Below are 25,594 nucleotides of genomic sequence, written 5' to 3' on the forward strand. Positions count from 1 at the left end.
CAGGGACGGACGCAAAGCGCTATCAGATGGTGTAAACGAAATAAATGATATAGCACAATATGAAACAATGGACTTTTTTCTTGTCAGACGACATATATTTCGTCATATTGCCCAGCCAAACTTTGTGGTTATTAAAGAATAATGTATGATAAATAAAAACTAAAAAAACAACAGCCACACAAGTCAAGAAACAAAGAGTCAGTCAATGAAACCATGCTGGATGATTTGATGTGGAAATCAAACATTTATTTACTGACAACCTCTGAGCAGCTTTACAGGATCAGCAGCAACAGTTTGATATGATTATTGGCTGAGTGACAGAAAAAAGCTTTTTAAAATCAGGCTTTGGCCACTTCGCTCTCTTTTTTGGGCTTTTCATCCTCATCTGAAGAGGAGGAAGAAGAGGAGGAAGAAGAGGAAGAGGAGGAGGAGGAGGAAGAAGAAGAAGAGGATGAAGCCTTCTTATTTTTCTTCTTGTTTTTTTTTTCTTTGTTTGCCGCAACTGGAACTGCTGCATCACTGACGGCAACCTCTGCCTTTGTGAGATCTCCGTCCACCACCTCAGGGGCTTCATCTGCTTCAGGGCCTTCAGGGGGGTTAGATTTGTTAGAGGGGGAGCTTTCCTGCTTCATGAGGTCCTCTTCTTTCACTTCCTCCAGCCGCTCTGGCCCCTTATCATCAGGCCTTTGCTGATCTGAAAACAAGAAGATGAATCAGATTTTACACAAGCTTTCCTTTAATTTGTGTAACTCTGCCAGAAACACATGCAACCTGTTTGTCAAAAACAACTAAAAAGAAATTAGATTGCCTTTTTTGTGATTGATTATTGCATTTATGATTTCCATGCAGTGTTAAAACAGGTGATTGCATGCAGTTACACGGTGCAATGTTATTTTAGTGACATGAGCAGCTTTAAAGGAACCATTTACCATTTTAGGAAATATGCTTATTTGCTCTCTGGCACAGATTTAAATGACAAGAACAATATCTGTGAGTGGTATTGATCTTCTCATTTCACCTTTGGCAAAGAGACAGATAATCATATATCCCAATACTATTTCTTTAAAGCCTCTGGAAACATGGCTTGAAATAGGAAGAATGTGCATATTATATCAAAGTAGAGTGTCTCATTAAGTATCTACAAAAATCTGAGTGAAATTAAATGTTTACAACTTTTACAAAACTGAGTTCAAAACAGCTCATTTTGAGGATAATAGCATTTCTCCAGACTGTATGGGTAACTATCATCATCTCCACGACAGCCATGCAGCGGAGCAGAGTCGCCGTGGTACAGCCCGATCTGTTCGATTCCTCTGAGTCTGCGTTCATAAATCCAGGCTGATGTGTTCTGAGCTGAGCTGCTGTTTAAAGCCGCAGAGCGTTCTATTTCCAAACGAATTAACGGACAGTTCAGTTGATTATGATTTTTGATTTTGTTCGGCTTCATCCATATTACGTAATATGGATAGGGGATAACCGCGCCCAAATCAACCCAGCTTCAGGAGACTGTGAAAAAACTAAAATGACAATATTCCAAATTTGGACTGAGGCTAATGTCTGATCATTTTTTAATGATTTTATTATGCATGTAACACCCAAAATTACATATTAATAAAGTTTTTGGTGAAGTGCTCAGTTGGTAGAGCGGGCACCCCATATAGAGAGGCTACATCCTCATCACAGCAGCAGCAGGTTCAATTCAACAGCCAAATATTCGGGTTCCCAGAGGCTTTAAAAAGCCATGTGAAGGATTTTAACTCTACATGTAGTCCTCTGAACTAGCTGTTGATTTTAAAAGTATATAAAAACATAAACCATGTGGTCATTGCATTCACATTACAATGCTAATAAGTAATGTGATCAGCCGTTTTGCTTACACCTTTCCAGCTCTTTAAAATATACAGAAAAGAGTCAAATGGTGATGATTTCTTGACTTATTTCAGCCAAAAAAGGAGAAAGTCAGATTAATCCCAGTCAGTAGTTGACCCTAGTCTGTCTCGGCAGTAGAGATAAACTTTTCAGTCTGGTCACAGTGTGGACATAAATGAGTCTTTGTGATTTTATTTAAAATTGTGTTTCAAACAAAGGCTGGATCCAGAACTTACCACTGTGCAGTGCATCTTCTAAAGAAAACTCCGAGCTGTCAGGGAAGAGGAGGATAAGTACGCTAACGAGTAAGAAACAGGTACACCATGCTTTTGTGTGTGTGTTAATGTTTTTCTTTTGAAGGGACAGTTCACCCCAAAATCAAAAACATACATTTCCTCATACATGTGGTGCTGTTTATCAGTTCCAGAAATCATGAACCAGTTACTCAAGATAATCCACGGACCTTGTTGTGAGCAGTTTCATGTAGGAACTATTTTCTTTCTACTGAACTACACCCGCCAACCGTATCACCGCACAGAAGGAAGTGTGCATCTATCCACTTGGCAAGCTAATGTTACAATTCAGCTGAAGCTGAAGCACATTTATGCTTCCTTGTAGTTCAGTAGAAAGAAAATATTTCCTTCTACATGAAACTGCTCATAACAAGGTCTGTAGATTATCTTGAGTAACGGTGTCATGATTTCTGGAGAGAGGCATTGCTGTTTAGTTTTTCAGATGTATTTTTTTGGCATTTTTAAGTCAAGTGCCACGTAGTTACATTATCTCCAAACATGGTATCTCCAACACTCTGCATTTCACACCGAAACAATCTAAATTGATAAAAAGCAATAAATATGTGACAAAATATGAATTTTTGATTTTGGAGTGAATTGTCCCTTTAGTGTATTATAAATAAATGCAGCTGCATGCATTATGTATGTAGCCACTGCGATGTGAACCTCTACATATTGTCATGTACAGATTCAGTAAAAATCAAAATGAACTCAGCACTGTTAATATAACTTCATATATATAACTATGTTCAAAACAATCTAGACTTATAAATACCTCTACAAGTAAGAGGAAAAATATGTATCTTTGATTTAGGGTTGAACTGTCCCTCTAAACTTAGTTTGACACTTAATGTCACAAGATGTTATGTACAAATTTGAAATTACACCCCACCACCAATGAATGCTATAATGTCACATTAGAACACCACAGCCTTTCAAGTCAAAGACGGGGGCAAAAAACTGCAGCTATTTCTGGACAAAGAGGTCACTGTCTTTATCAATTTTCCCCTGGGCAGAGATGTGTCTGCACCCAACAACACGATTTAATTTGAGCCAAGAGGATTCATCTAAAGCTCTGACATCATACAACCATCATGATGTATTTCTGAGCCGTCCTCACCTTTCGATGTCAGGGGTCATGCCTTGCATCAGTTGCTGGTAGTTATTGATTTCAGCCTCCAGCTTCATCTTCACACACAGCAGGTTCTTGTTGTTTTCGACTTGGCGCTCCACCTGTGCCTTCACTTCATTCAGCTCCGCCGCCAGGTTCAGTATCAACTGGTTGAGTGGGGCCAGGCGCTGACCGTACTCCACTTTGGTGCTCCTCAGGGTCTCCTCCAGATTGTGGATCTGAAAGGAACATGAATTGATTTTTTCTGCCTTTTTGGGGTCCTGTCCTCAGATGTCTTTTGTCTTTGGATCACTAACCAAAGAGACAAGACCTTAAAGGAGTATTTGAATTGAATTGCATTTACATTTTTTTTGGGGGGGGGGGGGCATTTTCCCTTTATTTCACAGGACAGTTTGAGAGAGACAGGAAAGGTGGGACAGAGGAGGGGAAAAACACGCAGCAAAAGGCCACAGGTCAGACTCAAACCTGGGCTGCTGTGGGAGCCTGAGGAATGTGGGGCGCACACTCTCCCCAGTGAGCTAGAGGTCACCCAAAAACATCAACTTTTTACCAAAACATGTATTAAAACAAACTCCACAACTTGTGCAGTATTATCAAAGACTCATTTATCCAGTCGTATGCTTATTAAACAGAAAAACCTTTCCGATGGGGAATTTAAAAAGTGAGAGTTATTCATAATCTTCCCAAAACCAGACTCCATTGACAAAAACAGTGATTTTACCTGGCTGAACACAGGAGGTGCTGGTCTTACTGTTGCTTTGGTCAGTGAGTTCTTTTGTGTTATTGTGTGACTTGCATGATTGAAATGTTTTGTTCGGATTCACCAAAGTCACACAAACGCACAGAAAAACTAACTGAATCCAACTAAATCGAGGCAGCAGAAGGCCAGCAGCTCCTGTGTTAAGTGAGGTTAAAAATACTGTTTTTGTCAATGGAGTCTGGCTTTGAAGAGAGTATTGACAAGTTTCACTTTTAGTTCGGTCCTCCTTCCGATAGAGCTGTCTATGAAATACTGAGAATACGACTGGATAAATGAGAATTGTATTTCAAAGTAGGAATTATGTAAGAGTTTGTGAAGGGAGTCATGGAAACTGAGCATAACACAGGGTGAGTAACTGACATAAAAATGGTCATTTAGGGTGTGACGTAATCCTTTAAAAGAACACATAATTCATAGCCGTGACTTTTTAGACCTTTTTCATGTTCATAGTTTGTTTCCAGGTGGCAGTGAGACAGATATAGAGATTGTCAGGCTTAAAGTATCGTGTTTTCAGTGTAATGACAGGAGAGTCAGGAATGCTTGTGAAGAGAACAGGTACACTTAAACACCTGCAGGCAGGTTTATCATCCTGGCAGGATAAAGGAAATATTTTCATACATATTTTGTTCTTTACACTTGCCAACAAAATGCTTCAAGGGTTCTAGGACTGCATGTTTTATGTCAACGCGCTCAAGTCAATTTTCAATTCAATTCTACTGCAGTGTGACAAATGACATACTGTATCTGAATGATGTGCTTACCTTGCTGTGCGAACTCTGGATCCTAATTTCCACTGATTGCTTCTGTTTGAGCAGTTCCTTCAGCTCAAACTTTCCAGCGATCAAATCCTCGTTGTTTTGGGCCTCCACCACCTTAATGTTGTCAAACTGAAGAGGAAAAAGTAAGACAGAGATGGTGAGATAAAGAAAAAAAGAAAACTATGTTAGACGTAAGGATGATGCAGCTAACATACTTTACTCTGGTACCACTCCTCAGTGTCCTTCAGGTTCTTCCTGGCAAGGTTCTCGTACTGGCTGCGGATTTTGTAGACAATCTCAGCCAGGTTGGAGTCCTGAGACTCAATCTCCACCTTCACCTCTGAATCCTTGATCTTCTCACGCAGGACATCCACTGCCTAAAAGAGCCAGGATTATAAGTTTGCTTCGTTTTTATACACTTTTGTGTTTTTTAATCATGAAGTGTTTGCTTTCAGTCTCACCTCTTTGTGCTCCTGCTCAAGCCGAGCCAGCTCATCCTTCACCATGTCGATCTCTTTCTGCATCTGCATTCGGTTCAGCTTGGTATCCTCGATGGTCTTCTTCAGATCATCCATGTCTTTTTCTAATTCCTTACGTGCCTTTTCCTCATCGTTCAGCCTGCACATAACAAGGGGAACCCAATTATTATCCATAAAAACATCACTGATGCTGAATGGGTTTCTTTTTGTTCCAAATTATGATCTGAAAAATCAGAATCAGAAAATTCTAATTGATCTTTGAGGGGATATTGTGATTTGTTACAGTTGCTCTCATGCCAAGCATAAGAAGAATGACAATGAAAATGAAGTATATAAAAAATTAGTCATGAAATTAAAAAAATACAAAAATATATGCCTGAGTAAAATAAAAATATGTGCATTACACTTCAATTTTACACTTGTATGTAAAAATATGTATGACATGCTGAGTATTTAAAGTGTGTACAAATGTAGAATTACAAAAATATACAAATGTGTACCTTAAGCTGCAGTACAATCTACAAACTGGTATGAAAACATAAATATTTTAAAAAGATGTGCATTATGCTACAGTATACACAATAAATACACAGTAGAATAAAAATTATATACATAATAATACAACATAGATCATTACAATATTATAAGAATAAGAAATATATACAAATTGTGCAAATTTATTATTGATTTCCTATGAAACTCACTTGTTCTTGAAGTCATCATTCGCCAGTTTGGTATTATCAATCTGCAGCAGCAGCTTTGCATTGTCCATGGTGATGTCTTTGATCTGAGGAGGAAAATGCATCATGTATATTACCAAAAATATTGTTATCTGGAGACATTCATTTGATTTAGCTTTATATATGATATGCATTTAAAAAATCATTATCATTATCATTATTTGATCACAGACACCACGTTTTTTAATTGGCACTTTAATACCATTCAATGGCTCTTTTATGCTTGTGGTTTTTATATATATTTATATATACCCTTTTTTATTCTTTGTTGTGTTATCTATCTATCTATCTATCTATCTATCTATCTATCTATCTATCTATCTATATATGATGCTGATAGATAAATAAATAAATATAAAATCTAAATAAATAATTAATAAATAAATGTGATGACCAACCTGCTTTTTGAGGTCCTCCAGTGGTTTCTCAACTTTATCCCAGGCACGTCCCTCAGGAGTTTTCCTCTTGGCCAAAATCTCATCAATCTGCTTCTCCAGATTGCCGTTTTCCTCCTCCAGCTGCCTCACTCTGCCCAGGTAACCGGACAGACGGTCATTCAGACCCCGCAGTGTCTGCTTGTCGTCCGCGGGGGCGGCAGGAGCGGCAGGAGCGGCCGGAGGGGAGGCAGCGGCAAGTTTTTTTGGCCCAGCGGGTTTGGCGTCTCTGTCCGGCTCGTTGCGCAGCACGTTACGCAGCCCCTCCAGGCTCGACACGGACGCTCTGGAGCCCCTTCCCCCTGCTCCACCAAACATGCTGGCTGCGGTGTTTGAAGGCATGATGCTGCTGCTGGATGAGAGCGAACTGACGGCGACAGAGAGCGTTTCAGGCTGGAGAGTCACTTCATGGGTTCTAGTGGGATACAGGTGGTTTTATACCTGACTTTTACGCGTAAAACGCCCCCAGCGATGCCATTGGTTCCTGGTGCCCAGAACCACACCTGGGCAAACTGGTTCCGACTCAAAATTCAAGTATTTCATGTTGACTTTTTCTATTTCTCCCTGTGATGTTACACTTGTCTTCTCTTGATTGGATGCATGCAGAGTTTTGGGGAGGTGATGGGTGGTCCTTGCCCACCTTAAAAGCAGGTGATCCGCAGAGCTGCAGGTAAGTTCATCACTCACTTCTTCAGCTTCTTGTTTTCATCTCGCTGTACAAGCTGCAAAATGTCTAAACCAGGAGGTTACAGCAGCCAGTCCTACTCCCCCAGCGGCACGGGACCGGTGAAAAGCTACCCGACCAACAAGATCGATCCGACGGGAAAATCCAGGGAGAAGGACGACATGGTCGGACTCAACGACAAATTCGTCAGGTTGATTGACAAGGTGTGTAAACTGTTATTATTATTATATTATTATTATTATTATTATTATTATTATTATTATTATTATTATTATTATTGGTAAAGATTTTGCAAATATTATGATTCATTTATACAATTCAGTGTTTGGTTTTTTCCCCCTTTTTTACAATGTGTTTTTATATTATTTTGTTTCTCTTATTAATTCACTTTTTCATTCACTCATTTGAACCAATCAGTAACAGTTAAAAGTAAAAATAAGCTTTTTTTTATTTTTATTTTTTTATACAATAGTTGTGAAACCTGTTTTCAGCCCGGAAGTATGATTTATACTTGTCTTTGTGTGCAGTAATTAATTCTGTCACCTGAGGCGATTAAAAGTGTCTTCAATACTGCGCCATCTTGTGGATAATTAGTTAACATACAGTCCCTCAGCATGACATATGGACTTAATGTACAGTGATGTTTTCGAGTAAACTTGGTGAAAACAATGCACACAGTGATGTTTTTAGGTGGAAAATAAAATAGTGGGGCAATAACTATTTCGCACGAATGCAGAACCAAATAATTACACAGATGAACAATTTGACACAGGTGATAATAATAGCACTGCACACATACCTGTTAGCTGTTGGGCTTGTTTTTGCTGTCAGCTTGGGAAGTTATTTCGGCTCCTGCTGCTCTCATGTTTATTAATCTTCTTAAAAAGTTGCCTGACATCCAGAAAACCAGTAAGTAATCGAGTAATATCCGCTCCGGATGACTTAATGATACAAACGAAGAAAAAAGGCGTCCTGTCTGATGAGCTAGCGGTTAGCCTCTCTGTCACGGATAACCACTCGTTAAATTAAACTCGGTTATATACAATATTCAGCTGCTGGTGAGCACCGAGGTGTTAAATTAAGACTTTTATCGACAGACAGCCTTTGAAAGTTGTGCTGCAGAAGATAATCCACATTGCGCGTTAACTTCTTTTCTTCTTTAAAATAATATTAACTGCCGCTTGCCAAACAACAAATGCTGTGATTGGTTGGCTCAGCGGAGATCCCGCCCACCATTCTAGCAGCAACCAATCAGATTGCGTCTGGGCCAGCGCCCTTTAAGAGTTTATTCTAGTGCACTAGTCTGGGCAATTAACTTTGGGTATGCGCAGTAAAAAATAATAATAAATAACTGCTGAAACGTGATTTTATTTTTTTAGATTATGCATGATCCATAATCATTCTAATTTCCAAATTACTTAATTCCACTAAAGCCAACTTCATCAAGCCAAATAATTTTCTGTTTTAATTTGTCTATTTTAATTCTTCTATTTTTGTTTGCCTTTTGATTTATTCTTTTATTCTGGTTTGATTGTGTTCAATTCTATTTTTAGTACCATTATTTCTTTGTTTACTGCTAATATTCTTTGAACTGCATTTACTCTTATTGGTACAAGTTGATATTATTTTTGTTTTTTAATTGTTTCTCTCTTGTTTAATGCTACTTCTAAAGATTGTCTGGCCTTAGTTTGGCATTATCATTTGGCTCTTATAGATGTGTTACCTCTGCAAGAAAGGTTTCTTGCAGAGGTAACATATTGCTATATAAACAAATCTATTATTATTATTATTATTATTATTATTATTATTATTATTATTATTATTATCTTTTGCCAGCAGGTGAGGCTACAAATAAGCAACAAAACCTATAGAGTGCCACAGTGTTATGACCTAGCTTATGAGGGTTTTTGATAAATTAAAGTTATTAACAAAAATAAAATAAGGGGAGGATCCTCAGAACACCAAAAGAGGTCTGGGTTAATTATTGATACATTAATCATCAATTTTTGTGAATTAACTGGCCCCTGGCTTCACATCACTTCGTAAAAGTGGCCCCAGGGCAATTAGGCAAGTTGAGTGTGGCAGCTTTACAGCCTTGTTGTGGTGGTGATGTTGAAGTTATGCAATAATGGTGTAGTTTGTTTATGGCCTAACATTATTTATAAGGCTATATTTTGCAATATTAAAAGTCATCCCTACAGCACTCTTTTTGTGCAAAAAAAATCACCTTACCTGTTATTATCAACATGAACCACATAATAATAGCCTGTGGCATCTGTGGCATCCAGCCACAGTATATATTTACACACAGCATTCCTCAGATTTAGCATGACTCAGCATGTACTTCATTGCAAGATACATGTTTTGTTGTTTTTCCTGCATATCTGTTTCCCACACTATGTCCATCTCCATCCCAGGTGAAAAACCTGGAGGATGAGAACAAAAAGCTCGACACAAAGCTGAAGATCCTCAAGGAGCAGGAGGACTATGAGGGGAAAATCGATGACATCGTCAAGCATCTGGAGAACGAGATGGAAGAGCAAATCTTGAATTTGCTCCGCGACCAAGAAAAACTGAAAACCGAGTTGCTCAAGAACCAGGAGGAGGTGGAGGACACCAAGAAGAAGTCAGCATTGTTTAAAAACCTTAATTTATCCGTGGTTATGCACAATATCTTTAAATGAAAAATAAGGACACATCCATTCTGATTTAGAAGAGTCTATTTGACATGTTTTCTGCAAACACAGTATAAACCCAGAGAACTAAAAACTATGTCAAATTCATTTTTCATTCTTTTGTTTCAGGTATGAGGATGAGTTTCTGAAAAAATCTCAACTGGAAAATGACTTTATTATCAAGAAAAAGGTACTGTCACCCTATTCTGCTGCTTGTTTATTCAACCATTTAGAAACATGAAATAAATAAATATTTTGAAAGCATTTTCATCACTGTGTGTTATCTGAGTGTCCATATACTAAGGCATGTGAACGTGTTTAATGTTTGTGTGTAACAGGAAGTAGATGAAGGTCACCTGGATGCAGTGGATCTGGCTCTGGAGCTCGAGGACCTGATGGGAAAACTGGATTTCCTTAGGGTTGGCTATGATGAGGTAATGATGGGGTTTAGTTTGTCTCCTCTCCTTTGTTTTGCTTTTTCTCACTGCTCTGCAAAGCTACATCCTGTTTGTACGGTGGCCCTGGGGGTCAAAACAAAGCAACATTTCAGAAAACACAACAGAAAAAAACAACATTTCACAAAACACAGTGACATTTCACAAAATACAACATTTAACAAAACAAGATATTTCACATAAGACAACATTTCACAAAATACATGATTTAAAGAAATACATGACATTCACAAAACAGCATTTCACAAAACAGTAAAAAAAAAAAAAAAGAAAGACAAAACACTACAGTTCACATATTAAAATAACATTTCACAAAAAACATTTCACAAAGTATGACATTTCACAAAACACAACATTTAAAAAAAAAAACATCACATCGTTGTGTTTTTTGAAATGTTTTGACACACAGGGCCGCGCTAAATTTTCCCTAAAGGGACATATAACATAGAATAAGTGATTTTTTTCCTCACTGGCTCTGTTTTTATGTCTGCCCCCTGCAGGAGATCAAGGAGCTGGAGTCACAAGTCCAAAACGAGACAGTGGTCTTACGTGACAGCAGCAAACGGTCTCTGGACATGGATGAGATCGTTGACGGCGTCCGGAATCAGTATGCCTACATGGCCGCCCGCAGCAGGGAGGAAGCTGAACACTGGAACCAGAAAAAGGTAAAGAAAAGGAAAATTATACCCAAAGACAGCAGTATTGTGTAAACAAGCCCTGTACATTTAGTTATTGATCAATGTCTGATCTTCCCTTACTTTAGATGGACGCCATGGTCTTAAATGCTGGACAACGTGAGCAGGAAGTGCGTGAAATGAAGAGGGAGATCTCAGACATGGTGCGCCACATCCAGAGGATGAACGCGGACTTGGACGCTCTCAGAAGAAAGGTTGTGATCACACTTGAGTTCAGGCGAAGGCACCCTGTCCTTCCAACCGACCTCTAAACCTCTCCCACACTTTGTCTTCATGTTAGGAGGAGTCCCTGAAGAAGGACATCGATGACTTGAGGACAGAGGGTGAAAACAACCTGGCGAAGGCCAGGGCAGACATCGTCCAGCTGGAGGAGGCCCTGAGGCGGGCCAAACAGGACCTGGCTGGACAGATCCGCGAACACCAGGAGCTGATGAACCTCAAGCTGGCCCTGGACATCGAGATCGCCACTTACCGCAAGCTGCTGGAGGGCGAGGAGCAGAGGTACGTCAGCGAGAAAACACATCAATATGCATCAGCTTCTATTCAAAGTATTCACTCATGGTGCTGTTTGTTAAAATATACCATGATGCATCGCTGCTTACGCTAACAACTGTGTGTCTCTTTGTCTCTGTGCAGAATGGACTACCTCATGCGCAACGGAGGTAAGAACCATTTTGATACGTTTTCTCACATTTCTAAACTCCAATAACCTTTTTCAAAAAAATCTACTGGAATTGCATTTTTTGCTTCATTTGATTGTTTTGTGGTGATTGTTTCTTTTTTCCCCAAATTGAAATGAGTCAAGATATTTCCAGAGCAGTTATATCTTTTAGGAAAACAGTGGTTCCCTCAGATTATTGCCTGTATTGATGAGAGAGAAAATGTCCTTGTTTCTGTCTTTTTGTGAATAATTTTCGAGTTGAACATTAATGCACAAGAGGAAAGGCTAATTTTAGAGGCAAGCCAGAAAAAAAATAAAGACACGTTTTTGTTTTTTTCTTCTTAAACATAGATTGTGGCAGATCTTCCTATAGGAAGGCCGACTAGGACACCTCCCAAAGGGCTGCCAAAACCTTTATTTTATTTTAATGTATTTGATATATATTCATATATTTATATTTATTTTTTTATTTCTTGACATTTTAAAAAAATGAATGGTGAAGTGGAGTGTGTTTGGAGAGTACGTGAGTAAGAGAAAATGAATAGGCAAAAGCTATCAATTACCACCATCAAAAAAAAAACCCTAATAAAATAACAGTTTTTGTTGTTGTTTGTTAGCTGAATTGTTCATTTATATTAATTTCTCATTTGTTTGTAATAACTACAATAAATAAAAAAGATAGATAGATCGATAGATAGATAGATAGAATAATAATAGTAACCACAACTTGTACACCGAAAAGCTCAATATACCCACAAATGTACATGTAACAGCAGCTTTTACACTTTTGACTTGAAGCAGCTGACTTAAAACTGCCCTGTCAGGATAGTGCCGAAAGGAATTCTGGGAAATGTAGGAAATCATTAACTGAGGTTTACGAGGAAGGTTTAGAGGAACACCAAATAAATAAATTTAATATGATTGTACCACAAAAAAAACCCAAAACATTTTATAAATGAATACAGCAACAAAAACAAACCTTGCATCCAATTCACACATTTCATTTTCCTGAATTTAATTTTTTTCCAAATTTATGTTTTGTGTCCCACTAAAATCAAACTTCTCTTTTACTCAGATATCTAAAAACAAACCAACCAATCCAAGTCCTTACTTGCACGCAGACGTTCACCTGCCAGAGAAGCCACGAGCCCCAGAACCCAACGTAACCCCAGCAGTGTTCCCGGCCTCCAAGAAACGCGTGCTGATCCGGGTGGAGGTGGAGGCAGGCCGAGTCGTGTCTGAGAGTTCCCATTACACTGAAGACTGACTCTCCGTCACAGCTCTGTCTGCAGCATTACAGTATATCCACAAAATGTGAATTAAAACAGTTAAAGTGAAACTCTAAATGCAATAATCATCATGCTTGGTTTGTGTGTTTTACAGTAGATTCCAACAATAACAGGTTGAATGTTTTTCCTAGAATCCGTGCTTAGGGCATTTGTTTATGTCGAGCAGTGTTTTAAAAAAGGTTTTCTTATTTTTGTTTGCACTGCAAAGACTTGTGTTTTAGGTACAGCTGGTGTGTTTTTTTCAGCATTCTTGCAGGTGTTTCTCTCTAACTTTGGTGAGCAACACAAGATTTTGTCTTTGTGGAAAAGAAAACGGCAGTTCAAAGGTTTCGTAATGAAGTGAAGGAAAAAAAGGAACCTATGTGGAGCAGGTGGTTAAAGGAGGTTTCTGTTCTGCTGGTCCACATCCTATCATAAAGGATGTTCAAAAAGATGATCTTTCCTGGGATCAGGTCACATTAAGGGGTCAGACATGGATCTGGCATGCTTGAAATAGGTTTTCATGCTGACTTTCTTATTTTCTTTCTTGTCTCTGCATCTTTAAACAATTAATAAATAAAGCGTCATGAACAATATGTCTGCTTGCTTTTTCTTTCTACATAAACACACCAACTTAAAGAAGTAATTTCAGGGATATTCTTATTGGCCAAGAGTTAGATGTGGAGACTGATACCACTCCTGTTCCTGTACAGTTCATACGTCAAAGGAGTAAAAAGATGTTAGCTTAGTTAAACCCTTCTTTCAAAAACATGGGAAGTGAAAAATTTAACAAGAAATGGCACAAAAATTTGGAAGAAATCAGAAAAAAGTTACAAGGGAAGATAACCCCCCCAATAAGATAATGTTACAGCACATTTAATTTACTCATCTACCTCATGATTACTTTTTCTTGTTAGCTCTTTTTATGCCAATTTGAACATGCAGTCCTGCATCTGACTGACTCCTCTTTTAAAAAACCTTTAACTTTTCTTTAGAGGAAGACTGTAATTGGATAAGCCTCTCCAGACTCCTCCTTCGACTCCAAAAGACGTAGCAGGATGTAAAAAATTTCGATTTTAAACTATGTTTTTTAAAACTAATTTAAAAATATCTAATGAATCTAATTTGTGTTTTACCTTTCTAATAAATCTGTTGTATGGAAATTTTAATGTTCGGCCCCCCGCGTTGGACTGGCTCTAACTCAAAAAGCGTTAACTTTCTTTGAGGGGAACATATAAAATTGGACTTATTTATGATTGCATAATCCTCTCTTACAACTCTTTTGTATGCAACTTGAAATGTGCAGTCTCCTACATTTGTTATTATTTTTAACATATGACTGTAAATTTAGATTGCATGGACCCAGTATAGACAGAAAAAAATGCTGCCTCTTACCACTTTGTAGACAGACAGCAGTCAGTCATTAGGAGCTGGAGCTGGACAGTCTCGTCCTGTCTTCATTTTTCCCTCCTTGGCTTCCGGACGGACAATATGCTGATGTGGAAAAACATACTGGAACATAGCAACACATACAAAAGACATGCTGACGATGTATCCTGACCCCCTGATCGTACCTCATCTCTCCTAATGTCCCACAGCAGTCAAGACCTTGTTTACTTTGTAATTTGATTAAACTCTGCTTTTCCTCTTCAGTTTTTCCACACACACATACTGTATGTACACATTTAAAACCAGAGTGTGAAGGGAGGAAACAAACGTCATGACTTTATTTAACCTTTTGAAACCCGTGCAATGGCTTGGTTTCTTTCAAACCATGGGAAGAAAGCAATAGGCAACAAAAAGAGAAAAATAGCATGAAATTAGTCAAACAAACAAACAAAAAACCCACGAGAAAATAACCTGAAAATAATTTTAAAAAATAATAATAAATACAAATTAAAAAGCAAAAAATGTTTTTTTTTTTTGTTTTTTTTTTACAAAAAAAGGCAAACAACATTAGGAAAAAAGTGCTTAAAATCATAATAAATCTATAACATAATTTATAATATATACATAAAATATGTAATTCTGATGATTATATAGCTTTTCTCCCTCTTTTGAGATGTTTTTTTTAAAAAATAATAACAATTTAAAATAATCTCCTAAATGTACTAATTTCTTGCAATTTGTGGAACATTCTTAAAAAGTTGCTTGTTGCTTTTTCCCCCCAAATGTTTTTGAATGAAAACACATCAGTTTGATCAAGGTTTAAATTCTTGTGAGAGACGTCTGAAAGCAGCACAAGAAAAATGATGTCGCTCCAAGTTTCAAAAGGGTTACTCAAATCTCAAATAAAGGTCTAATTTCCCTTTAGTGGACCTTTACAGTAAATAAAACGTTTAGTCTCCAAGTATACATATTTGGATGCAGCAATTGTTTTTTTGACCTTGACTTTAACAGTATTAAACCTTCCTGTGACAGTTCATCTGGCAGAAACTGGAAACTCATTTCCAACTTTAACATGCACGAATGGTTTTCACCTCATGTTTCTTTGCTGCACGCTCTTCCTGAAGCTCCATTTCCTCGTGTCTTGTAGATGAATTAGGACTGGACGCGTCCCTCTCCCGTCTTCAGTTTGCATACCAGTATATAGATAAACACCAGCGAGGGAAGAAAGAGTAAACACAGCAGGCAGGTGGGTGACAGATGGAGAAAATCTACTGCTGCTTAACCAGAGCAGGCAGCACAAAGAGAAATGAGGACACGTGTTTGAGCAATATTTAGAAGATCTACAACACTGATTCAAGGGTGATTTATTTCAACCGTTCTGTATAATCTTATTACACTCAGAATTAACATCTTAATTATTAAATCATCTTTATTATTAGACCTGTGTCACATCAGCAAGTATCATTATGAACATGTTGGCATGCTGACAACAGGTTGCTCGAATGATGCTTTAGTCCTCTTTGGAGACAATAATGTCTTGAAAACAGCACTTCCTTAACTTCATCTGTTCAAATCTCCAGATACTGTCATGATGGAAATGTTTTGGAAAACTGTCAGAAATGGGGACCCTCAGAGACTCGAATAGGTGGCCTACTTTTGTACGGGGCATTGATAAATAATTTCCTTCTACTGGCACTGAACAACATAAGCCAAGAATAAGAGGAAAAAATGAGAGGAGAAATATTTTTAGTTTTTGTTCTGGGTTACAAGATAAAAGTTGAAATGTTAAGAATAATGTTGAAAACAAATTGACACAGTTGACACAAAAAATGAATTCTTCCTCCTCTGCTATATATTTGTTATACCTGGCCCTAATACTGAAAGTTTGACTTAATTCTCAACATTTCAGCTTTATTCTCAACATTTTCACAATTTTTCCAATTGCAAAATACAAAAGAAATTTTTCACTGATTTATTTTTTCCCTGTTACTACGACTGACAGTTTGACGTTACTCTGAGCATTTCAACTTCACTGTCATAATGCAAAATAAATAGTCTTCCTCCTCCCATTTTTCCCCCTTATGCCTGACCCTAATAATCTTCTGTAGTATGAACTACTATGTGCATCAACCAACATCATTTCTTACAGATTCAGCTTCATAAATACTCCTATTTGTCAGTATTTTCTCAGACTGCCACCTCCTCTGATCCCTGCATCCTCCGCCTCCATCTGTCTCTGAGCTTCTGCAGAAGTTTGCATGCAGGCTCTGTATACTGCCTGTTAGCGAGTCCGAGCACCAGCGGCACCACCGCCATGCTTCCAATCCCAGTGCACGACAGCACAATGTGAGTGGTGGAGCTCCACTTGGTGTCGCTGATCAAGAACGCGATGCAGACGTGCATGTAAATGAGGTAGGGGACCCAGCATGCGAGAAAAGTCAGCGACACCGCCACCAAGCAGCGTGTGTAACGCAGGTTCAGCCTCTGCTCTCGGTCCGAGGCCTGGCTTCCCCGCTCCACTGAGCGATGCAGGCGACAGATGTCCTTCAGCTGGCCTCTGGTGATCCATAAAACGTGGCCAGTCATGCCAGCGATGGTCAGAATAGCCGGTAAGACGAGTCCGTACACCTCTAGGTAGATGAAAGCATTGTGGAACACTCGCCTGTATGAGCAGCACGTGGTTTTGGTTGCTGAGCAGTTTGAAAGTGACGTTAAATTTTGGCTACTTGCACAACAGCCGCTCCAATCTGCCCCCGTCCAGTTATTCCACCCGAAAGCAGGTAAGGAAGCGTAAAGAAGTGGTGGCGCCCAAACCACAAGCAGTGCCAAAGGAAAGCTCCGATGCATCCACAAGTTATTGTAATGCAAAGGGTCGACAATGCAAACATAGCGTTCATAGTGGACCATAACCAGGTTGAAGAGGAACGCCAAGAAGAGGAAATTTGGGAAAACGTGAGCCACCAAGCAGGAGCTAAAACTCAACTCCCGATTCAGACCCATTAAGGGAATAAAAGGCAACGCCACGCCTGTGCACAGATCTGCCACCAGCAGGCTGAGGAAGAAGTAGTTGGTCGTGTTGTGGAGCTGGCGGTTCCAGGCGATGCCCAAGATGATGACAAGGTTGGCCAGGATGATGGAGGTCGACAGTGGGATGGTGATGGCATAAATGAGGTGCTCCCCAGAGAGCAGAGCGTGGGAGTCGTTGCAGTCCATCATGGGTGAAATCTGCAGGCTTCCTCCCCTTTGCAGCCTGACTCCAGTCCCATCAAGTTGCAGTTGTGAGGAAACAGAAACACTGTTAAAGAGACTAGAGAGGCCAAAAAAGGTGCTGGTAAGGGCTCAAAAATGCTCAACTTTAGATACTTTTATGGACATGGACAGAACCTTCTGTCTGTATTTGTGCATGTTTTCTGAGATCTTATGTATACAAGTGAAACCAGCCTGTTCTCATTCAAAACTGTCAAATTCTGCCACTTTTGCAGCGATTTTGGCGTAAGATCCAGACAACAAAAGCCACCTTTTGCATCTGCATGATACGCCACTGGATTGCACCAGGTGACAACATGGCCATACGGAACCGTTTGTGGTGTTATGCACCACCAGACAGGCAGTCGGCACCTGCAGCAGCAGGCGATTAGCTATTTCATGGCTGTTTCTGGTTAAAGAAAAAATATTCTACTCTTCGATAAAAAGGTCTGTCTCTGTACAGATCCCTTCTATATTGTTGCAAGACACTGATAATAACAATCCATGCCTGTGGCAAAAAAGCACTTTTTGTGGATGTAAATTGACGGTGCACAAATGCCCCATGAGTTGACATTGCAGCCTATTTTGTGGCTGCTGGCTGCAGCATACTCGCTCAATACTGGACTAATTTCGAAAAATGATGCTTCAATTAGTTGTTGGGCCACAAAAAGGGGAAAAATAGGCTCCAGGTTGAAAAATGCTTTAGTTAACCTTTAAGACAAAATATTTTACTGGGTTTGCTTCATGTATTAAATCAAATACATTGAGATTTTTTGGTAACATTTTTTTGAGAAAATCTAATTTGCTGTTATTGCTCAGCAAGCATAAACAGACTTGGAGACACTTGCAGGGGAAATGCGATTGAATGGAGATGAAAAATGAGATTTAATAGAAATGTAGCAGACTGGAGCAGAGTGGATTATCAGTGATGGATTGAGGAATCAAACCCGAGAAAGACGAGAACAATAAACTCTGAGGCTTACAACAGGTACACTTCAGATAAAGCCAATTCAAGTCAATAAAAGCTCTAATCTTACAGCTAAACATTCAGTTAAGATAACTTATTGTGACCTTTTACAACCAGTGGCACGCAGAAATCTTTCATTGGTGGGCTGACACACCCGTACTTAGAAGTAGAACTGAATTTTAGGAATTTGATGATGCTGGTCAAGTACATAGGCTCGATAAAAAATTAGGTCAACATGAGAATAAAAACTGATATACTCTAGTTTCTTATTTCACAGTTAATATTACTAATGATCTGAAGTGCACAGACTAATTCTGGTACAGTTAACATGTTGAGTTCCACAACAATCCTGTTTTTATGTGTTAAGTATCTGTATTTAGGCAAATCATTGTTCTTTAAATAGGCTGGTTTCCCTCTCCTGCATAAGACAAATATACATCTTTAATTTTAAGGAGTACATTGACCTCTGTGCAAATTGGCTTGATTTCTTTTTAAAATATGGGAAGAAGACAATGAACAAATTAGTAAAAAAAGTACAAGAAAATTACCTAAAAATTAGCACCAAAAATAATTAAAATAATTAGGAAATAAAGTAAAAAATGGATGGATTAATATAACCATTTAGCCCCATTCCAACACACTATGCCACCATGGTTGGTACCAATGGATGCCACATCTAGTTTTACATGATACCACTACATTGGCACCAGCTTAAAAAATGCAATATTCTCTATGCTAGTTATTATTTTTATCAGGGTATCATGGTGGCCGTGGCCCCTCCGTCCCCCTTTTGGGGCACCACTGTAAACAAGTATCATTGGGGATAAAGAAAGAGAACCCACATTATTGACAAAAGGGAGCATGTTTGTACTTAAATTCACTTCTACCACACGGCACGGTTCCTTTTTGTCATCTCTTGAATTAAATTGAATCCTTTTGTCAGCTAACAGACAAGATAAGAGCTGGTGTTCATGGACATGAGTCTGCTGTCATTTAATAATTTATCAGCTGGGACTCTGGAGTTACATCCCAACAAATAACTATTATACAGTTCCTGGAGATCATTTCACTAGTCTGACTTTGAGCACGTCCGTTTATGGTCAGGGGTAAGTTCTCATAATAAACTACAATAAACCACATGTATATATTACACTGTTTTATGTCTTTATGCTTTATGATTATGCATGATTATTTCTGGTTATCCGCTATCATTTGCAACTGCAGAACAATTGTTTATGTGGAGAAGCGGACATTATATATATGACATTAAAAATAAATATTGCAACATGCCAGTATTTCCAGTGTCCACATACATTGTGTATAATTTGCAAGCTTCATGACATCAAAGTCCTGCTACATGTTTTAGCACATAAATGGTGATATACGCTTAACCTTTTTTTAACATTATTGTTTTAATGTTGTATAAATATATACAACATTGTCTGGTTGCCTGGTTGTGTTGGATTTATCTGTAACCTTATCTTTTTTTTCTATTACGTTGAAATGTGTTTTAAAGCCATTTTCCACATATAACATAAAAATACGAATAAATTGTAATTCTGCAATACATTTAATATGGAAACTGATGTTATAGGTTATGGTTACTAACAATGAATGAATGAAATGAATGAATGTTATAGAGTAAAAATGATACTACTTTAAACAAAATATGTTGCTTTTTTTTAAAGCAACAAAACAAAAACTTTTTACCTTTATGGGATGAGCAGTCCAGTCATGTATCCTTTGATGAAGGAAACACAAATAAAACACAGCTTCTTTTTACTCTTCTGATAACTTCCAGGCTGTTCCCCTGCATGTCACATCCATGAGCAGAAGCCCCCAAACCACAGGAGCCTGTTTTTATCCTTTAAGATCCTCTCAGTCAGGTCAGCAGCAGCCTCACCGCAAAACTACAAGAGACAGCGCGAGCAAGTGTAAGGCTCTTCCTCTGAAGGGGAAGTGCACACTGAAGGAGGAGGAGGGAGCGGTTATCTGCCTTTTCCTGAGGGGGGTTGCCGGACTCACTGAGTATGAGGTAATCAGTGTCCACTAACTTTTACCTACCAACTGGTTTTTGTTGCTCTTCATCATTGCACTCACTTTCCTCCACCACAAATGCATTGCACGTCCATGACTGGAAGCAGGATGGAGAGCTGTTATCACGGCAGCCTGGAGATGATAAGAACATTCCTGGGTAACATCAGCTTGTCTGGCATGTGGTTTGGTTTCACCCCCTCCGTGATGGCCCCCTAAAACATGCATCACACATATTCATGGTCTTCAACTAAAAGCTCAGTTAGAGAATGAATGAATTCCTATCTAAAGTATTTCCTAAATAATAATATTTTTTTCCTTTGGTACACATTTACAAGCCAGGAAGGAGTTTCTAACTTTGAACAACTAACTGTTCAGACGTCTCTTAATTATCAAATAAGTTTATAAGCTTTTTATAGCTGTCTCAGGTGAAAAATAAGCTTAGCTAATGCTAACTCTCACAGAATAAACGTAATTAAACTTTATTTATTCCCTGAAATGTCTATTTAGTTAAAATCTAGATCTGTTTAGACACACACAAGTGCAGGAAATAACTTTTGTTACACAACAAAAGCCAAAGTGCTTTTGGAAAAAACTCAATTTTCAAAACTGCCACCTATTTTGCCACACTATAAGTAGGTTAAAACAAATCAGAAGATGTATTTGCCCCTATTGTTTGGCCATGGACTGAACTAAACATATACATACGACGGTGTGTACGTCTGAGCTCATAACAGCTGTCACATACGTCTCATGTGTAAACACAGCGGTGGATGGAGGGCGGCGGTGACCTGTTTTTGTTGGCCAAACACGGAAGACTCCTTCACTGATAGTCTGGAGCAGACCTGGAGCTGGTAGAGATGGACGAGCTCCAGTCAGATAATGGTTTTAAACAGAGACGTTCCCGAGCCTGGGAGCATCTGCGAAGACATTACGCAGGGAGGACGAGCTGGACATGAAAGCACAACATCTTCACATTACAAAGGCGAAGATGGAGCATCTTTGCTTCTCTGGGAACACTGAGTCCTTTTCAGCAGTACACAAATGATCAAATCTTTTTTAAACACAGTGGAAACATTTTGTGAGTTATGATTAATGAAAGGTCATCTACGGACCTCGGCTGGCAACAGAGATTGAAGCTTGCTCACAACAGCTGACATTAAGGTGACCAGACCCCGTTTTCATCTAATTTAGCACAAACGTCCACTTGAACTCATAGATGACCTGATTAGAGTTTGGTGGCCAAACGTCAGAGGTCAAGGCCACTGTGACCTGGTCTGTCCCATTCTTTGAATGCCATATCTTAAGAAGGCCTTAAGGGTCTTTTGGGGTTGTTTTGCCCATTTTTGTAGTTATTTTGTGTCTCTTTGCAGATAGTTTGCATCCATTTGTGGTCATTTCAAGTCATTTCCAGGATGTCTCCTCCGTGCTACATACACATATTAAGATATTTAAATTAGAACAGAACAGAAACAATAAAATAGGCAATAAAATAAAATTTAAAAACTATAAAAAAAGTTGCAATATGGGAAAATATAAAAAGGAAATATGTTATATGAGGATATGGTACCTGATTTTATTAGGTGACCTGCACCCTAGCTTGTTAAAGTACAACAGTAACCATGGTCAGTTAAACTGGAACTGTACTCATTTTTTAAGTTTTATTGATAACCCTAAATACTTAATGATATTGACCACCCAAGTGGAAAATGTTCGTCATTTCTGAAATCTGGTCATCTTAATGTGGCACCACTTCCTTGCTCCAGAGGACAATAGAAATGATGTGATTAAATTCAACGGCACAAACTACATCCTCCAAAATGATCATAAAGTTGAATCAAGAGAGACTTCAATTGTATTAGGTCACTAACAGTGCCAGCCAAATCTCTTATTTCTATTTTTCATGAGTTACTGTCCTGATCTCTGGAAAGTGTTTTTTTCCTAAGTCAGTTTTTGTGAAACAGATGTACTTCTAATGGGTTTGTTACTTGCCTCCTCTTCCTCCGACATGTTTACCTTGGCACCAGCATCCGTCCCTCTCTGTTCGGCCGATTAGTTCGGCATCTGTTGTCAGCACAGCAGCCTGCAGAGAATATGAGCTACAATTTAATAGATCAGGCTTTGGCCCTGTCCAGGTCTAAAGGTGATAATCCTTTTGGCCACTCTGCGCCTTTGTCTTCACGCGAGCTGACCTTTGAGGCCAAACACATGGCGGTGACAGATGAGGAAAACATCTTGCTGCCAGTGAACGCCACACGTGACAGGTGTTATTTTTCTCCCGGTTGAGCTCCATCCCAGCTGCGTGCAACAATACTGCTGAAAAACTGCTGGATAAGTTTTATGCAACATGATTTATATAATGCAGAAAGACAAACAATAAAACATATTATGAAAGCATAAATGTACACGGCGACATTATAAAATGTCGTGCCTACACTATCAGACCCAACAATAAATTTAAAATGCTTAAAGAAGCATGTTGGTGCGTGTTTCACCGCCTGTCTGTCCGGGTGAGTTATGCATGTACACTTGTGCACATACAATGACTGCGTAAGCTGAAGATTCAGGTAAAAGGAAGAAGCACTTGTGCACAGGATGTCTCACCGTGACGGACAGCCGGTGGAAAAGAGAAAAAATAACAGAACAATAGAGTTAACCCTTTGACATCTGGAGCAACGCCATTTTTCTTGTGGTGATTTCAGATGCCTTTTACAAATGTTTAAAGCTTTGAATGTGGACCAAATTGGTTTGATTTCTTTCAAAAACATGGGAATAAAAATAATGATTAATTTGGTTATATATTAATAGATTTAGAAATCTTTTTTTAAGAAGCAAGGAAAAAAAACATCTAAGGAAGCAAAAAAAAAAAAATATAAGAACTGTATATTTATGATTACTATAATAACATTTTAAATAATGTTACAGAAAATTATAATTTGTAAGCACTTTTTCCACGTCATTTTTGTTTTTGCTTATTATCTACTTTTTTTTTTGCTAATTTCATTTTAATGTTTTTGTGTCATTTCCACTTAAGATGTTCTTTGAATTCTTCCCATGTTTTTGAAAGAAATTAAGCCAATGTGATCAAGTTTTAAAGGGTCAAATGAGGAGAGCAGGTTTTGGCTTTGAAACAAGACTTTTAAAAATTCTGAGTGTCAGAAGGAGCAGGGAGGAGAGCAGCAATGGTGTTCGGAAACCATACGTTAGACTGAATCACAAAGAGTTTCCTTTCTTTTGCATCTGGTCTTTATCAACATCTAATACAAGGGGCTGCACACTGGGCAGTGCAGTGAGGCACTGCTGAGGTTTCTTGCGTAACGTGAGTGCAATAATATCGTGCATTTTCATTTAACAGGCTCTTATTCTCGAACACGCACAGACAGCAAACACTCACACATTCACTAATGTGACCAGCAGCTTCACCTGTATTAAAGCTCTGACATAGCAACAGGTGAGAAAGTGGCTGGTGAGCTAATGCACTTCCTGTTTGGAGGAAATACAGATCGGGGCAGTAAAGTGTCGGGAGTGCTCTGTTTTACACAGTCAACAACATCCACTTGTTTCATTGCTAGACAGAGTTACACACAGGTTTTGTTTTGGGGGTTTTTTTGTCTGGTGCTTTAAATAATTTATCGCATAAATATTATATAATTTATGAGTCTATTATTTTAAAGTTTTGTCCCTGTTGCCATAAAGTATCTTAAGTTACAATCTGGGTGCTATTTTAGCATGTTTTTGTGTCGAAATAAATAAAAGTCATTTCAGTATTGAGTGGGGCTGCAATGTAACAACTTGCTTGCAACTACTTGCTTTTGCCACTGACAGACTCAGACTGTTATTCTGATAACATTATGAGAATGATCCCTAAATAGTAGACCTTTTGTTTTAGGGTAAAATCCATTTTTTTAAACAGAAAAAGGGCAGAAATCATGATTGTTGAAGCTACCAGACTCTTATTTAAAAAAGCAGCATTTTTTTCATCATAAAACACAATTAATTCAAAGTCGACAGAAACAAAAAAAGCTCACAAAAACCGTCTTAGTTCAGTTTGAAGTAAGCTGAAATAAGCCCTTCATTAAATTTACTGTTTAAAAACGGTGGTGTGTTTGCCGATGGTGATTTTGGGGCTGCTTCTGGTCAAATAAAAGAATTTTACTGTTTAACAAAAGGTCTCAGCAGGATTCCTTTTCATTAACTGTTGGACACTTTTTTTATTAATCTGAGCCTGACAGCAGCAAAAACAAGCATATTTAACGGACATATGTTGATGGCACACAAATGCTGCATTTATGACATTGCAGCCTGTTTTGCGACTGCAGCGCGCTCCCTTAATAAAGTTCAAAAACAGTTGTTCCACTTAAGTCATTCAGACACAAAAGCCCAGGAAAACAGAGTCCAGGTTGAAAAATATCAATTTTACCACCTTAATCAGAACTCCCTACTCCTTTTTAATGTAGCTTCCTCTGTGAATGCAATGTTTCCTTTTTTCATAGCAGATTGTAGCCAATAAAGTATTTTATACTCTACTTATTCTATATATTAGTCATTGTTGTGGGAAGACAGGAGGATATATGTGGTATTCAACAGGAGTTGACTTACAGTCTCAATAGGATCTGAGTAGTATTAGAGGCACCTTAGGCTAAAGATGACCTTATCTTTTAAATTATACAAAACCAAATTTGGTATTTAAGACAGGGTATTTTGGTCTTTTCTTATTTAAGGTCAGCCACTATGACTGTACTCACCAACTTCACTTTTAGAGTTTTCTACCTTTACTCATATCTCGGCTGTGGTTTTGGGAAACTTCCTTAAGGGTCCTGTCGTCTGCAGACTGACTCAACTCCTCCCTTTACTCAAATCTAATTAAGACAGATAAAAAAAGATCTGAGTTAAATCTGAATCAAACGATAATCCAAACAAAGAAAGAGACGACTTACATTTTTCTCAACATGTCATTTTACCCCCCAAAATGAGCACTGAAGTTCTTCTCTAAACTGACACAGACAAAAATAGATGCAAGTATAAACTATTATTGCAGACAAGGTTTAAGTGTT

General features: G+C 38.4%; 3 protein-coding genes across 5 annotated transcripts; 1 reads left to right on the top strand and 2 right to left on the bottom strand.

Annotated features, from left to right (window-relative positions):
* Positions 1-224: 224 nt before the first annotated feature.
* On the bottom strand, positions 225-6,929 carry LOC121963085 (keratin, type I cytoskeletal 18-like). Its single transcript, XM_042513453.2, has 8 exons — positions 6,430-6,929; positions 5,996-6,078; positions 5,274-5,430; positions 5,028-5,189; positions 4,816-4,941; positions 3,283-3,512; positions 2,106-2,140; positions 225-694 (listed from the first exon to the last, which is right to left on the bottom strand). Exons 1-8 carry the CDS (start codon positions 6,805-6,807, stop codon positions 339-341), a joined length of 1,527 nt encoding a protein of 508 aa, XP_042369387.2. The 5' UTR covers positions 6,808-6,929; the 3' UTR covers positions 225-338.
* Positions 6,808-13,498, top strand: LOC121962634 (keratin, type II cytoskeletal 8-like). 3 transcript variants are annotated; one of them, XM_088074641.1, is made up of 10 exons: positions 6,808-7,135; positions 7,239-7,353; positions 9,568-9,776; positions 9,955-10,015; positions 10,164-10,259; positions 10,781-10,945; positions 11,044-11,169; positions 11,256-11,476; positions 11,612-11,637; positions 12,712-12,850. In XM_088074641.1, the coding sequence occupies exons 1-10, from the start codon at positions 7,035-7,037 to the stop codon at positions 12,717-12,719; spliced, it is 1,128 nt and encodes a 375-aa protein (XP_087930767.1). In that variant the 5' UTR covers positions 6,808-7,034; the 3' UTR covers positions 12,720-12,850. The 3 variants fall into 3 exon arrangements, with proteins under 3 accessions (XP_087930767.1, XP_087930769.1, XP_087930768.1); XM_088074643.1 differs by lacking the exon at positions 6,808-7,135 and having other exon boundaries at positions 7,154-7,353; positions 11,612-11,633; positions 12,712-13,498; XM_088074642.1 differs by lacking the exon at positions 6,808-7,135 and having other exon boundaries at positions 7,154-7,353.
* A 2,206-nt stretch (positions 13,499-15,704) lies between these two features.
* On the bottom strand, positions 15,705-25,333 carry gpbar1 (G protein-coupled bile acid receptor 1). The gene is made up of 4 exons (XM_088074514.1): positions 22,733-25,333; positions 21,289-22,623; positions 20,217-20,755; positions 15,705-17,543 (listed from the first exon to the last, which is right to left on the bottom strand). The coding sequence occupies exon 4, from the start codon at positions 17,507-17,509 to the stop codon at positions 16,481-16,483; it is 1,029 nt and encodes a 342-aa protein (XP_087930640.1). The 5' UTR covers positions 17,510-17,543; positions 20,217-20,755; positions 21,289-22,623; positions 22,733-25,333; the 3' UTR covers positions 15,705-16,480.
* Between the last annotated feature and the right edge of the window lie 261 nt (positions 25,334-25,594).

Source organism: Plectropomus leopardus, chromosome 24 (genome assembly GCF_026936395.1).
Source record: "Plectropomus leopardus strain MGB_pleo_1.0 chromosome 24, ASM2693639v1, whole genome shotgun sequence".
Classification (NCBI taxonomy): domain Eukaryota; kingdom Metazoa; phylum Chordata; class Actinopteri; order Perciformes; family Serranidae; genus Plectropomus; species Plectropomus leopardus.